This window comes from Bombina bombina, chromosome 5, assembly GCF_027579735.1.
Source record: "Bombina bombina isolate aBomBom1 chromosome 5, aBomBom1.pri, whole genome shotgun sequence".
Taxonomy (NCBI): Eukaryota; Metazoa; Chordata; class Amphibia; order Anura; family Bombinatoridae; genus Bombina; species Bombina bombina.
In genome coordinates this window covers 1,158,077,004-1,158,092,963 of record NC_069503.1, presented here as the reverse complement: position 1 = coordinate 1,158,092,963, position 15,960 = coordinate 1,158,077,004, and the positions used below count along the sequence as shown (strand labels likewise).

General features: G+C 42.5%; 1 protein-coding gene across 1 annotated transcript in view; it reads right to left on the bottom strand.

Moving 5' to 3' along the window:
* MROH1 (maestro heat like repeat family member 1) overlaps positions 1–15,960 on the bottom strand; it is a 1,587,326-nt gene that overhangs the window by 363,589 nt on the left and 1,207,777 nt on the right. Inside the window, exons 27-28 of the mRNA XM_053715983.1 lie at positions 12,313–13,051; positions 13–1,134 (exon numbers count right to left, since the gene is read on the bottom strand). Of these exons, the coding sequence (XP_053571958.1) occupies positions 13–1,134; positions 12,313–13,051 (1,861 nt within the window). The remainder of the gene's footprint in view (positions 1–12; positions 1,135–12,312; positions 13,052–15,960) is intronic.

Below are 15,960 nucleotides of genomic sequence, written 5' to 3'. Positions count from 1 at the left end.
AATCGGCCTTACCATTCCGGGAGCCTGGCCGATAAGTAATGAGGAAGTTGAATCGGGTAAAGAACAAACTCCAACGAGCTTGTCTAGCAGAGAGAGTCTTACTTGATTGAAGATATTCTAAGTTCTTGTGGTCAGTATAAATGAGAATAGGGTAGATTGTTCCTTCCAAGAGATGTCTCCAGTGTTCAAGAGCTGACTTAATCACGAGTAGTTCCTTCTCTCCAACAGCATAATTTTGTTCGGCTGTAGTCATAAGTCTGGAGAAAAATGCTACTGGATGGATAGGCTCCGATGGAGTTTTGCGCTGTGAGAGAATTGCACCGAGAGCGTACTCAGATGCATCAACTTCTAGGATGTACTGGAGATTTGCATCTGGGAATCGGAGGATGGGAGCAGTGGTGAAGCATTGTTTGAGGAAGTTAAAGGCTTTTTCGGTTTCAGGTGTCCAAAGGAAACGAGTTTGAGTACCTGTGAGTCTACATAGAGGTTTTGCAATCTTTGAAAATCCTTTAATGAACTTGCGATAAAAATTTGCAAAGCCTAGGAAACGCTGAACCTGTTTCCTGTTGGTAGGGGTAGGCCATTTAAGAATGGTGTCGATTTTGCCATCTTCCATTTTAACTCCAGAAGAGGTGATTTTGTAGCCCAGGAAGGTGATTTCTTCAGTGTGGAAGGAGCACTTCTCTAGTTTAGCATACACGTGGTGTGTTCTTAAACGACTTAACACCCAAAGGACATGTTTTTTACGGTCTTCCATGTTATTAGAGTATATCAAGATGTCGTCTAAGTATATTACCAAGCAAACGTCCAGTAGATCTCTAAATATGTCGTTAATAAAATACTGGAAGGTAGCCGGGGCGTTGCATAGCCCAAACGGCATAACTAGGTATTCATAGAGTCCGTAGCGTGTCCGAAAAGCGGTGAGCCACTCGTCCCCCTCCCTGATCCTAATGAGGTTGTATGCGCCTCTTAAATCCAACTTGGTGTAAACAGTTGCTTTACTAAGGCGTTCCACTAATTCTGGGATCAGTGGAAGAGGGTACCTGTTCTTTTTGGTTCTTCTGTTTAACTCACGATAGTCTATTATGGGCCTTAATGAGTTGTCCTTATTCTTGACGAAAAAGATCCCGGCACCTGCTGGGGAGGTAGATGGTCTGATGAACCCTTTCTTTAGGTTCTCATCTAAGTATGCCTTGAGATGAATTAATTCAGGTTGAGAGAGTGGATATATATGTCCGTAAGGTATGCTGGAACCCGATAACAATTCAATAGGGCAGTCATATATGCGATGGGGAGGAAGCGTCTCTGCTTGTTTTTTGTCGAATACGTCAGAGAAATCCTGATATTCTTGTGGTATTATTGCCTGGGAGAATTGTAGTACCTGTTGATGGGGATAGCAAGAAGTCTTGCAGTATGTGGAATCCAGTTCCACTTGTAAAGACTGCCATGAGATTGTAGGTTGATGTTGTTGCAGCCAGGATAAGCCCAATACTATGGGGTAAAGAGGAGAAGGAAGGACATCGAAAGACAAGTACTCAATATGCCCATTACCTGTAGTAACTTTGAGTGGGATGGTGTGGTGTGTAATAGGCCCAGAACTAACATAGGTTCCATCAATGACACGAATGGAGACAGGTATTGCTTTGACACACAAGGGTATTTTATTTTTATTTACAAGGGAGAGATCGATAAAATTGGAGAATGCTCCGGAGTCAATGATTGCTTCCGCTCTGAACATCTGGAGGTCCCACTGTAGGGATAAAGATAAGGTACAGTAAGCGACATCAACCACTTTATTTGTCAAACAATGAGTTATGTGTTTTGACTTACTTCTTTTTTGACGTAGCAGAAGAGGACATTCCTTAACAGGATGATTCGGAGAGGCACAGTACATACAGAGATTCTTCTGTTGACGGCGATGTCTTTCATCCAATGTTAAGGGCCCCTTGGTGAACCCAAGCTCCATGGGTACAGATGAATCCTTTGTGTTAGACAACCCTGGCGTATACCTTTGGGGTGCATCGGATTGTTGTCTTTCTGACCTCCGTTCTCTGATTCTCCGGTCAATCTGAACAGATAAGGTCATAAGACCCTCCAGGGTCCTAGGAAGATCAGTACGGGCAAGTTCGTCCTTTAGAGCATCGGACAACCCCAGCCGGTACTGGTTGCGCAAGGCTACCTCACTCCATTCCGAATCCTTGATATAGAGTTTGAATTCAGATAGATATTCCGTCGTAATGAGCGCATTTTGACCTCAGCTGTTAGTTGTTTCTGTGTGTCTTCATATAATAAACTCATTTGTGTGAAGAAATCAGATAATGAAGTGAGGATAGGGTCGTTATTCTCGAAGAGGTTGTCAGCCCATACCCTGGGTTCGCCAGACAGGAAGGAGATGACAGTCATCACCTCAAGTCTCTCCGTATGGTATGTCTTAGGCCTCATTTGAAATAAGAGGTAGCAGGCGTTTCTGAATTGTCTGAACAATTTCCTATCGCCAGAGAATCTCTCAGGCAAACACACCTGTGGTTCAGGGGTGTTGTCTCTAACAGCTGCCCTAAGGCTGTCATTCTGCAATTGCAGCTCTCTGAGTGCTTGTGACAATTGGTCAACCCTTTGGGAGAGATTGTATACCACATTTGGGAGGTCTGCTGGATCCATGCTTATTCTTTCGGGCAAATTAATATGTGATAGCTATAATTGAATTTAGGTATTGTGGATCTCAACTGCGGACAATGTAGTGTAAAGGAAAGGAATAGGTGTTGTTTTTCTCCTGTTAACTGGTTACAGGAGAGAGAATTGCATAAAAGTTCTAGCTGACTGCTAGTTGACAATCAGCGTATACACTAGAGGCACCTGTTCCTTACAAGTTAAAGTCCCAAGATTTGGTAGGAGATAGGTAATTTATACTTCAGTGTGAGCATTTGAGGAGCGCTGGGATTGTATACTGCTGAGATGGGAGCGGAGTCAGCGTGAGAGATGGGAGAGGTGCTACCGCTGCAGATAACTGACAGGCACAGCGGGGGGGGTGTCGCCAATGGGCAGCAGGAACACGCTGACAGGCAACAGTTCAGTGAAGAGTTCAGCACGGCGTCTGAGCCGGGTCTCTGGTTGCGGTAGAGAGATTGCAGGATCTCCGGTTGTTTTAGGGTGCGTCTGTGAGCACCGGATGGTGAAAGCTTAAAGGCGGCTGTAGCAGAGAGGTGGAAATAACGGAGCTTCACAGGTGGCGTCCCTGATTGTAGTTCCACAAGTAAGCTTTAGTAATCAGAGTCAGAAGGCACTTCATAAAAGATAAGTCTTTTAGGTCTGTAATCTGATGAGGATAAATAACTGGAAGTACTACATATAAGTAGTTTAGTTGTAATCCAAGTTTTAGGTGATGAATCTTTGGTTTAGCCAGGAGGTTAGAACAAACAGCTACTCACAAGTTTGCACGCTGTACACTAACAATAATTGGCACCTGGAAGGGGGAGGTGTAGGTTTAAGTAAGCACTGCTTAAAGGTATACACATGCAGGTAAGAACATGACAGTTGTTGGTCATTTTAAAACTTCTGATTCAGTTGATGAAATTTCAAAGACCTTTTACGTTTATTAGAAGGCGGAAATGCAGACAAAGCTTTCAAAATAGAATCAGAAACAAATTCTTTAAAATTCATAGGTATATCATGTACATTAGAAGTTGAAGGAACTGCAATGTATTATTACTGATGGACACACTATCTGCATGTAAAAATTTATCATGACAACTATTACAAATGACATTCGGCAAAATAATTTCCTCAATTTTACAACAAATGCACTTAGCTTTGGTAGAACCGATGTCATGCAGCAATGTTCCAGCAGAAACTTCTGAGGCAGGATCAGATTGAGACATCTTGCAAAATGTAAAAGAAAAAACAACATATAAAGCAAAATGATCAATTTCCTTATATGACCGTTTCAGGAATGGGAAAAAATGCAAATAGCATAGCCCTCTTATAGAGAAAAAGGCAAGAGACAAACATTAATGAGGTATTGAAATAATGAAAAAGTTTGGCGCCAAGTATGACGCACAACGTAAATGAAATTTTTTTTTGCGCCAATAATAACTGGAAATGACACACTCGCGTCACTAATGACGCAACTGTGTAAGGCTTCGGCTTATGACGAAGGTGCGTCATAGATGTATTTTTCGAGCCAAGAATGACGCAATAAAGTTTAGCATTTGGTGCACCCACGGGCCTAATACCGCCCGCAATTTGCAAGAAGTAGTCAATTGAAAAAAAGACTAAACCCCAGGTAAGAAAAAAATTTCTTAAAAATTTTTTTTTTATATTCCCCAAATATAAAACTGCAGAAGGAAATACATGAACCTGACTCATGGCAAATATAAGTACAATACATATATTTAGAACTTTATATAAATGCATAAAGTGCCAAACCATAGCTGAGGTGTCTTAAGTAATAAAAAACATACTTACCAAAAGACACCTATCCACATATAGCAGATAGCCAAACCAGTACTGAAACAGTTATCAGTAGAGGTAATGGTAAATTAAGAGTATATCGTCGATCTGAAAAGGGAGGTAGGAGATGAATCTCTACAACCGATAACAGAGAACCTATGAAATAGACCCCCGTTAGGGAAATCATCGTACTCAATAAGTGATACTCCCTTCACGTCCCTCTGACATTCGCTGTACTCTGAGAGGAATCAGGCTTCAACAATGCTGAGAAGCGCATATCAACGTAGAAATCTAGGCACAAACTTACTTCACCACCTCCATAGGAGGCAAAGTTTGTAAAACTGAATTGTGGGTGTGGTGAGGGGTGTATTTATAGGCATTTTGAGGTTTGGGAAACTTTGCCCCTTCTGGTAGGATTGTATATCCCATACGTCACTAGCTCATGGACTCTTGCCAATTACATGAAAGAAATGAGTGTATACTGTCCATTTAAGATACTCCAGTCGCAACTGCCACTGTTCATACTCAATCCTTCCATTCCTCACCTTCTCACATCCCTTCTTAATAACAAATCTCCTTATCTCAGACTTCCCCCATTCCCACCATTCAAGAACATCCACAAAAGCCCATTTTCTATTCTTTATCCACTTATACTTTTTTAAGAACTGACTCCTTATATCTTTACCATCCAGCCAACTCACATTTAGTTTGCATACTCTAAATTAAGCTGGAGACTCAAATCACATTGAATACACATATAACCAGAGAAAGACATTCTGAATGATTGCAGCTGAGTATTGCTAGAATAAAAAACAATCTATTCTAGATTTTGCAGACCCACAATCACTGTTGGTACTCCCATTGACTCTGAAGGCATCTTTTAATTTATCATCAGCCCCTGTAAATCCTTACTGGATTTGTCAAGTGAACCTTCCACCGCAGCCTCCCTATCCCTTAAACTTAAAACACAATTAAAATCCCCTGCTACCACTGTAAAATCCCTCCCTCCAAAAAATAAAGCTAACCTAAACAAAATTATCCTTTCTGATTTATTAACTGGAGCATAAATATCAAAAGGGACAGTCAAGTCCAAAAAAAACTTTGATGATTAAAATAGGGCATTTCATTTTAAACTACTTTGCAATTTACTTTTATCACCAATTTTGCTTTGTTCTTTTGGTATTCTTAGTTGAAAGTTAAACCTATGTAGGCTTATATGCTTATTTCTTAGACCTCAAAGGCCGCCTCTAATCTGAATGCAATGTTTCAGTTTTTCACCAATAGAGGGCATTAGTTCATGTGTGTCATATAGATAACATTGAGCTTACACACGTGAAGTTATCTAGGAGTCAGCAACGATTGGCTAAACTGCATGTCTGTCAAAAGAACTTAAATAAGGGGGCAGTTTGCAGAGGCTTAGATACAAGGTAATCACAGAGGTAAAAAACATAATTTATGCTTACCTGATAAATTTATTTCTCTTGTAGTGTAGTCAGTCCACGGGTCATCCATTACTTATGGAATATATCTCTTCCCCAACAGGAAGTTGCAAGAGGATCACCCAAGCAGAGCTGCTATATAGCTCTTCCCCTCACATGTCATATCCAGTCATTCGACCGAAACAAGACGAGAAAGGAGAAACCATAGGGTGCAGTGGTGACTGGAGTTTAATTAAAATTTAGATCTGCCTTAAAAGACAGGGCGGGCCGTGGACTGACTACACTACAAGAGAAATACATTTATCAGGTAAGCATAAATTATGTTTTCTCTTGTTAAGGGTAGTCAGTCCACGGGTCATCCATTACTTATGGGATACCAATACCAAAGCTAAAGTACACGGATGAAGGGAGGGACAAGGCAGGAACTTTAAACGGAGGGAACCACTGCCTGAAGTAACTTTCTCCCAAAAATAGCCTCCGAAGAAGCAAAAGTGTCAAATTTGTAAAATTTTGAAAAAGTGTGAAGTGAAGACCAAGTCGCAGCCTTGCAAATCTGTTCAACAGAAGCCTCATTTTTAAAGGCCCAGGTGGAAGCCACAGCTCTAGTAGAATGAGCTGTAATTCTTTCAGGAGGCTGCTGTCCAGCAGTCTCATAGGCTAAACGTATAATGCTACGAAGCCAAAAGGAGAGAGAGGTAGCCGAAGCCTTTTGACCTCTCCTCTGTCCAGAGTAAACGACAAACAGGGAAGAAGTTTGACGAAAATCTTTAGTTGCCTGTAAATAGAACTTCAGGGCAGGGACTACGTCCAGATTATGCAAAAGACGTTAATTCTTTGAAGAAGGATTACGCACAATGATGGGACAACAATCTCTTGATTGATATTCCTGTTAGAAACTACCTTGGGTAAAAACCCAGGTTTAGTACGCAGGACTACCTTGTCTGAATGGAAAATCAGATAAGGAGAATCACAATGTAAGGCAGATAACTCAGAGACTCTTCGAGCCGAGGAAATAGCCATCAAAAACAGAACTTTCCAAGATAACAGCTTGATATCAATGGAATGAAGGGGTTCAAATGGAACGCCTTGTAGAACGTTAAGAACTAAGTTTAAGCTCCACGGCGGAGCAACAGTCTTAAACACAGGCTTAATCCTAGCCAAAGCCTGACAAAAAGCCTGAACGTCTGGAATTTCTGCCAGACGCTTGTGTAGAAGAATAGACAGAGCAGAAATCTGTCCCTTTAACGAACTAGCGGATAAGCCCTTTTCTAAACCCTCTTGTAGAAAAGACAATATCCTAGGAATCCTAACCTTACTCCATGAGTAACTCTTGGATTCGCACCAATATAAATATTTACGCCATATCTTATGGTAAATTCTTCTGGTAACAGGTTTCCTAGCCTGTATTAAGGTATCAATAACCGACTCCGAGAAGCCACGCTTTGATAGAATCAAGCGTTCAATCTCCATGCAGTCAGCCTCAGAGAAAGTAGATTTGGATGGTTGAAAGGACCCTGAATTAGAAGGTCCTGCCTCAGAGGCAGAGACCATGGTGGACAGGACGACATGTCCACTAGGTCTGTATACCAGGTCCTGCGTGGCCACGCAGGCGCTATCAGAATGACCGATGCTCTCTCCTGTTTGATCTTGGCAATCAGTCGAGGAAGCATCGGAAATGGTGGAAATACATAAGCCAGGTTGAAGACCCAAGGGGCTGTCAGAGCATCTATCAGCACCGCTCCCGGGTCCCTGGACCTGGATCCGTAACAAGGAAGCTTGGCGTTCTGGCGAGACGCCATGAGATCCAGATCTGGTTTTCCCCAAAGATGAATCAGTTGAGCGAAGACCTCCGGATGAAGTTCCCACTCCCCCGGATGAAAAGTCTGGCAACTTAGAAAATCCACCTCCCAGTTCTCCACGCCTGGGATGTAGATCGCTGATAGGTGGCAAGAGTGAGACTCTGCCCAGCGAATTATCTTTGAGACTTCCAACATCGCTAGGGAACTCCTGGTTCCCCCTTGATGATTGATGTAAGCCACAGTCGTGATGTTGTCCGACTGAAATCTGATGAACCTCAGAGTTGCTAACTGAGGCCAAGCTAGAAGAGCCTTGAATATTGCTCTTAACTCCAGAATATTTATTGGGAGGAGTTTCTCCTCCTGAGTCCATGATCCCTGAGCCTTCAGGGAATTCCAGACTGCGCCCCAACCTAGAAGGCTGGCGTCTGTTGTTACAATCGTCCAATCTGGCCTGCGAAAGGTCATCCCCTTGGACAGGTGGGGCCGAGAAAACCACCATAGAAGAGAATCTCTGGTCTCTTGATCCAGATTTAGTAGAGGGGACAAATCTGAGTAATCCCCATTCCACTGACTTAGCATGCACAATTGCAGCGGTCTGAGATGCAGGCGCGCAAATGGTACTATGTCCATTGCCGCTACCATTAAGCCGATTACTTCCATGCACTGAGCTACTGACGGGTGTGGAATGGAATGAAGAGCACGGCAAGCATTTAGAAGTTTTGATAACCTGGCCTCCGTCAGGTAAATTTTCATCTCTACAGAATCTATAAGAGTCCCTAGGAAGGGAACCCTTGTGAGTGGTAATAGAGAACTCTTTTCCACGTTCACCTTCCACCCATGCGACCTCAGAAATGCCAGAACTATCTCTGTATGAGAATTGGCAGTTTGAAAACTTGACGCTTGTATCAGAATGTCGTCTAGGTACGGAGCCACCGCTATGCCTCGCGGTCTTAGTACCGCCAGAAGTGAGCCCAGAACCTTTGTAAAGATTCTTGGAGACGTAGCTAACCCGAAGGGAAGAGCTACAAACTGGTAATGCCTGTCTAGGAAGGCAAATTTTAGGTACCGATAATGATTCTTGTGAATCGGTATGTGAAGGTAGGCATCCTTTAAGTCCACAGTGGTCATGTACTGACCCTCTTGGATCATGGGTAGGATGGTTCGAATAGTTTCCATTTTGAATGATGGAACTCTTAGGAATTTGTTTAGGATTTTTAAGTCCAAGATTGGTCTGAAGGTTCCCTCTTTCTTGGGAACCACAAACAGATTTGAATAGAATCCTAGCCCGTGTTCCGACCGCGGAACTGGGTGGATCACCCCCATTAGTAAGAGGTCTTGTACACAGCGTAGAAACGCCTCTTTCTTTATTTGGTTTGCTGATAACCTTGAAAGATGAAATCTCCCTTGTGGAGGAGAAGCTTTGAAGTCCAGAAGATATCCCTGAGATATGATCTCCAACGCCCAGGGATCCTGGACATCTCTTGCCCAAGCCTGGGTGAAGAGAGAAAGCCTGCCCCCCACTAGATCCGTTTCCGGATAGGGGGCCCTCTCTTCATGCTGTCTTAGGGGCAGCAGCAGGTTTTCTGGCCTGCTTGCCCTTGTTCCAGGACTGGTTAGTTTTCCAGCCCTGTCTGTAACAAGCAACAGCTCCTTCCTGTTTTGGAGCGGAGGAAGTTGATGCTGCTCCTGCCTTGAGGTTACGAAAGGCACGAAAATTAGACTGTTTGGCCTTTGATTTGGCCCTGTCCTGAGGCAGAGCATAGCCCTTACCTCCCGTAATGTCAGCGATAATTTCTTTCAAGCCGGGCCCGAATAAGGTCTGCCCTTTGAAAGGAATATTAAGCAATTTAGATTTAGAAGTCACGTCAGCTGACCAGGATTTAAGCCATAGCGCTCTGCGCGCTTGGATGGCGAATCCGGAGTTCTTAGCCGTAAGTTTGGTTAAATGTACAACGGCATCAGAAACAAATGCGTTAGCTAGCTTAAGTGCTTTAAGCTTGTTCATAATTTCATCCAATGGAGCTGTGCGAATGGCCTCTTCCAGAGACTCAAACCAGAATGCCGCCGCAGCAGTGACAGGCGCAATGCATGCAAGGGGCTGTAAGATAAAACCTTGTTGAACAAACATTTTCTTAAGGTAACCTTCTAATTTTTTATCCATTGGATCTGAAAAGGCACAACTATCCTCCACCGGGATAGTGGTACGCTTAGCTAAAGTAGAAACTGCTCCCTCCACCTTAGGGACCGTCTGCCATAAGTCTCGTGTGGTGGCGTCTATAGGAAACATTTTCCTAAATATGGGAGGAGGGGAAAAAGGCACACCGGGTCTATCCCACTCCTTGCTAATAATCTCTGTAAGCCTTTTAGGTATAGGAAACACGTCAGTACACACCGGTACCGCATAGTATCTATCCAACCTACATAATTTTTCTGGAATTGCAACCGTGTTACAATCATTCAGAGCCGCTAATACCTCCCCTAGCAATATGCGGAGGTTCTCAAGCTTAAATTTAAAATTAGAAATCTCTGAATCCAGTCTCCCTGGATCAGATCCGTTACCCACAGAATGAAGCTCTCCGTCTTCATGTTCTGCAAATTGTGACGCAGTATCGGACATGGCTCTCACATCATCAGCGCGCTCTGTCCTTAACCCAGAGCTATCACGCTTGCCTCTTAATTCTGGCAATTTAGATAATACTTCTGTCTTAACAGTAGCCATGTCTTGCAAAGTGATTTGTAAGGGCCTCCCTGATGTACTTGGCGCCACAAAATCACGCACCTCCTGAGCGGGAGGCGAAGGTACTGACACGTGAGGAGAGTTAGTCGGCATAACTTCCCCCTCGTTGTCTGGTGATAATTTCTTTACATGTAAAGACTGACTTTTATTTAAAGTTACATCAATGCATTTAGTACACATCTTTCTATGGGGCTCCACATTGGCCTTCATACATAGTGAACAAACAGATTCATCTGTGTCAGACATGTTTAAACAGACTAGCAATGAGACTAGCAAGCTTGGAAAATACTTTTCAAATAAATTTACAAGCAATATAAAAAAAAACGCTACTGTGCCTTTAAGAAGCACAAAAAGCTGTCACAGTTGAAATAACAATGAACCAAATTAGTTATAGCAACCAAATTTTCACAGTAAATGTATTAAGTTAGCAAAGGATTGCACCCACCAGCAAATGGATGATTAACCCCTTAATACCCAAAAACGGATAACAATTTAATAATTAACGTTTTTATCACAGTCAAACACACTGTCACAGGTCTGCTGTGACTGATTACCTCCCTCAAAATGAATTTTGAAGACCCCTGAGCTCTCTAGAGACGTCCTGGATCATGGAGGATGAAGTAGGAAGATTGTGACTGAATTTTTACTGCGCAAAAAAGCGCTAAAATAGGCCCCTCCCACTCATATTACAACAGTGGGGAAGCTCAGTTAACTGTTTCTATGCAGAAACAAAAGTTAGCCATGTGGTAAAAATCATGCCCCAATAAGTTTTATCACCAAGTACCTCACAAAAAACGATTAACATGCCAGTAAACGTTTTGAACATACATTTTAAAAGTTATGAAGTGTTATTAATAAGCCTGCTACCAGTCGCTTTTACTGCAGTTAAGGCTCAGACATTACTTCAGTATTAACAGTATTTTCTGAGTCAAATTCCATTCCCTAGAAAAATATTTCAGTGTACACACACTCATCAGCCTAATACCAGTCGCTACCACTGCATTTAAGGCTGAACTTACATTACATTGGTATCAGCAGTAATTTCTCAGTCAATTCCATTGCTTAGAAAAATAATTTACTGCACATACCTCGTTTGCAGGGGGGCCCTGCATGCTATTCCCCTTTTCTGAAGTTACCTCACTCCTCAGAATGTGCGAGAACAGCCAGTGGATCTTAGTTACGTCTGCTAAGATCATAGAAAACGCAGGCAGATTCTTCTTCTAATGCTGCCTGAGAAACAAACAGCACACTCCGGTGCCATTTAAAATAACAAACTTTTGATTGAAGAAATAAACTAAGTTTAAAAACACCACAGACCTCTCACAACGACCTATCTTTAGTTAGGTTGCAAGAGAATGACTGGATATGACATGTGAGGGGAGGAGCTATATAGCAGCTCTGCTAGGGTGATCCTCTTGCAACTTCCTGTTGGGGAAGAGATATAATCCCATAAGTAATGGATGACCCGTGGACTGACTACACTTAACAAGAGAAAGTGTATTAATATAACAGTGTTGGTTATGCAAAACTGGGGAATGGGTAATAAAGGGATTATCTATATTTCTAAACAATAACAATTCTGGTGTAGATTGTTCCTTTAAATAACCAAACCACAAAATAAAAAAGAAAAAACTCTAAAAAAAACCTCCCCTTAACTATATGTTTAATCCCACAAACAAAACTCCAACACCACCATTTCTCTCAGTAAAGACCATACATTTTGAAATGATAAAATCTGAACGAAACCAACATTCCTGCAAACAAAATATACTACATGACAAATTTAAAAAAGAAAAAAAAAAAGCCCATCTGGCTGCAGTGTGAATGCTACGCACATTTCTACTTACTAATATATATAATAAAACTCATTATTTCTTGGTCTTTTTTCTACCAGTGGCAGGAGATTCCAAACCTCTAAGCTTACTATCTAGAGTAGCAACAGGACATTTAGTCTTTTTTCTACCAGTGGCAGGAGATTCCAAACCTCTAAGCTTACTATCTCGAGTAGCAACAGGACATTTAGTCTTTTTTCTACCAGTGGCAGGAGATTCCAAACCTCTAAACTTACTATCTAGAGTAGCAACAGGACATTTAGTCTTTTTTCTACCAGTGGCAGGAGATTCCAAACCTCTAAGCTTACTATCTAGAGTAGCAACAGGACATTTAGTCTTTTTTCTACCAGTGGCAGGAGATTCCAAACCTCTAAGCTTACTATCTAGAGTAGCAACAGGACATTTAGTCTTTTTTCTACCAGTGGCAGGAGATTCCAAACCTCTAAGCTTACTATCTAGAGTAGCAACAGGACATTTAGTCTTTTTTCTTAACCTGGTGTCCTTCAAGTAAGCCGGCTCTCCCAGAGAAGAGTCCGAAAAAGCATCACAAGTCTCAGAATCACATGGAGACGCCACATTGCCTAAAGTCTCAGAATCACATGGAGACGCCACGTTGCCTAAAGTCTCAGAATCACACGGAGACGCCACATTGCCTAAAGTCTCAGAATCACACGGAGACGCCACATTGCCTAAAGTCTCAGAATCACATGGAGATGCCACATTGCCTAAAGTCTCAGAATCACATGGAGACGCCACATTGCCTATATTGTGAATAGCCTCGCTCTCAGGGGCAGAGGCCTATATTCTGAACAGGCTCGCTCTCAGGGGCAGAGGCCTATATTCTGAACAGGCTCATTCTCAGGGGCAGAGGCCTATATGCTGAACAGGCTCGCTCTCAGGGGCAGAGGCCTATATTCTGAACAGGCTCGCTCTCAGGGGCAGAGGCCTATATTGTGAACAGGCTCGCTCTCAGGGGCAGAGGCCTATATTGTGAACAGGCTCACTCTCAGGGGCAGAGGCCTATATTGTGAACAGGCTCACTCTCAGGGGCAGAGGCCTATATTCTGAACAGGTTCGCTCTCAGGGGCAGAGGCCTATATTGTGAACAGGCTCACTCTCAGGGGCAGAGGCCTATATTGTGAACAGGCTCACTCTCAGGGGCAGAGGCCTATATTGTGAACAGGCTCATTCTCAGGGGCAGAGGCCTATATTGTGAACAGGCTCACTCTCAGGGGCAGAGGCCTATATTGTGAACAGGCTCATTCTCAGGGGCAGAGGCCTATATTGTGAACAGGTTCGCTCTCACGGGCAGAGGCCTATATTGTGAACAGGCTCACTCTCAGGGGCAGAGGCCTATATTGTAAACAGGCTCACTCTCAGGGGCAGAGGCCTATATTGTAAACAGGCTCACTCTCAGGGGCAGAGGCCTATATTGTAAACAGGCTCACTCTCAGGGGCAGAGGCCTATATTCCATGATATAAAGGCAGCACATACATACAGAATACCTGCAGAACATACACCCATGACATAAAGGCAGCACATACATACAGATTACCTGCAGAACATACACCCATGACATAAAGGCAGCACATACATACAGATTATCTGCAGAACATACACCCATGACATAAAGGCAGCACATACATACAGATTACCTGCAGAACATACACCCATGATATAAAGGCAGCACATACATACAGATTACCTGCAGAACATACACCCATGACATAAAGGCAGCACATACATACAGATTACCTGCAGAACATACATACACCCATGACATAAGGCAGCGCCGACATACAGAATACCTGCAGAACATACACCCATGATATAAAGGTAGCACATACATACAGATTCGCTGCAGAACATACACCCATGACATAAAGGCAGCACATACATACAGATTACCTGCAGAACATACACTCATGACATAAAGGCAGCACATACATACAGATTACCTGCAGAAAATACACCCATGACATAAAGGCAGCACATACAAACAGATTACCTGCAGAACATACACCCATGATATAAAGGCAGCACATACATACAGATTACCTGCAGAACATACACCCATGATATAAGGCAGCACATACATACAGATTACCTGTAGAACATACACCCATGATATAAAGGCAGCACATACATACAGATTACCTGCAGAACATACACCCATGATATAAGGCAGCACATACATACAGATTACCTGTAGAACATACACCCATGATATAAGGCAGCACATACATACAGATTACCTGTAGAACATACACCCATGATATAAAGGCAGCACATACATACAGATTACCTGCAGAACATACATACACCCATGATATAAAGGTAGCACATACATACAGATTACCTGCAGAACATACACCCATGACATAAAGGCAGCACATACATACAGAATACCTGCAGAACATACACCCATGATATAAAGGTAGCACATACATACAGATTACCTGCAGCACATACACCCATGATATAAAGGCAGCACATACATACAGATTACCTGCAGAACATACACCCATGACATAAAGGCAGCACATACATACAGATTACCTGCAGAACATACACTCATGACATAAAGGCAGCACATACATACAGATTACCTGCAGAACATACACCCATGACATAAAGGCAGCACATACATACAGATTACCTGCAGAACATACACTCATGACATAAAGGCAGCACATACATACAGATTACCTGCAGAACATACACCCATGACATAAAGGTAGCACATACATACAGATTACCTGCAGAACATACACCCATGATATAAAGGTAGCACATACATACAGATTACCTGCAGAACATACACCCATGATATAAAGGCAGCACATACATACAGATTACCTGCAGAACATACACCCATGATATAAGGCAGCACATACATACAGATTACCTGTAGAACATACACCCATGATATAAAGGCAGCACATACATACAGATTACCTGCAGAACATACACCCATGATATAAGGCAGCACATACATACAGATTACCTGTAGAACATACACCCATGATATAAAGGCAGCACATACATACAGATTACCTGCAGAACATACACCCATGATATAAGGCAGCACATACATACAGATTACCTGTAGAACATACACCCATGATATAAAGGCAGCACATACATACAGATTACCTGCAGAACATACACCCATGATATAAGGCAGCACATACATACAGATTACCTGTAGAACATACACCCATGATATAAGGCAGCACATACATACAGATTACCTGTAGAACATACACCCATGATATAAAGGCAGCACATACATACAGATTACCTGCAGAACATACATACACCCATGACATAAGGCAGCAAATACATACAGAATACCTGCAGAACATACACCCATGATATAAAGGTAGCACATACATACAGATTACCTGCAGAACATACACCCATGATATAAGGCAGCACATACATACAGATTACCTGTAGAACATACACCCATGATATAAAGGCAGCACATACATACAGATTACCTGCAGAACATACACCCATGATATAAGGCAGCACATACATACAGATTACCTGTAGAACATACACCCATGATATAAAGGCAGCACATACATACAGATTACCTGCAGAACATACACCCATGACATAAAGGCAGCACATACATACAGATTACCTGCAGAACATACACCCATGATATAAAGGCAGCACATACATACAGATTACC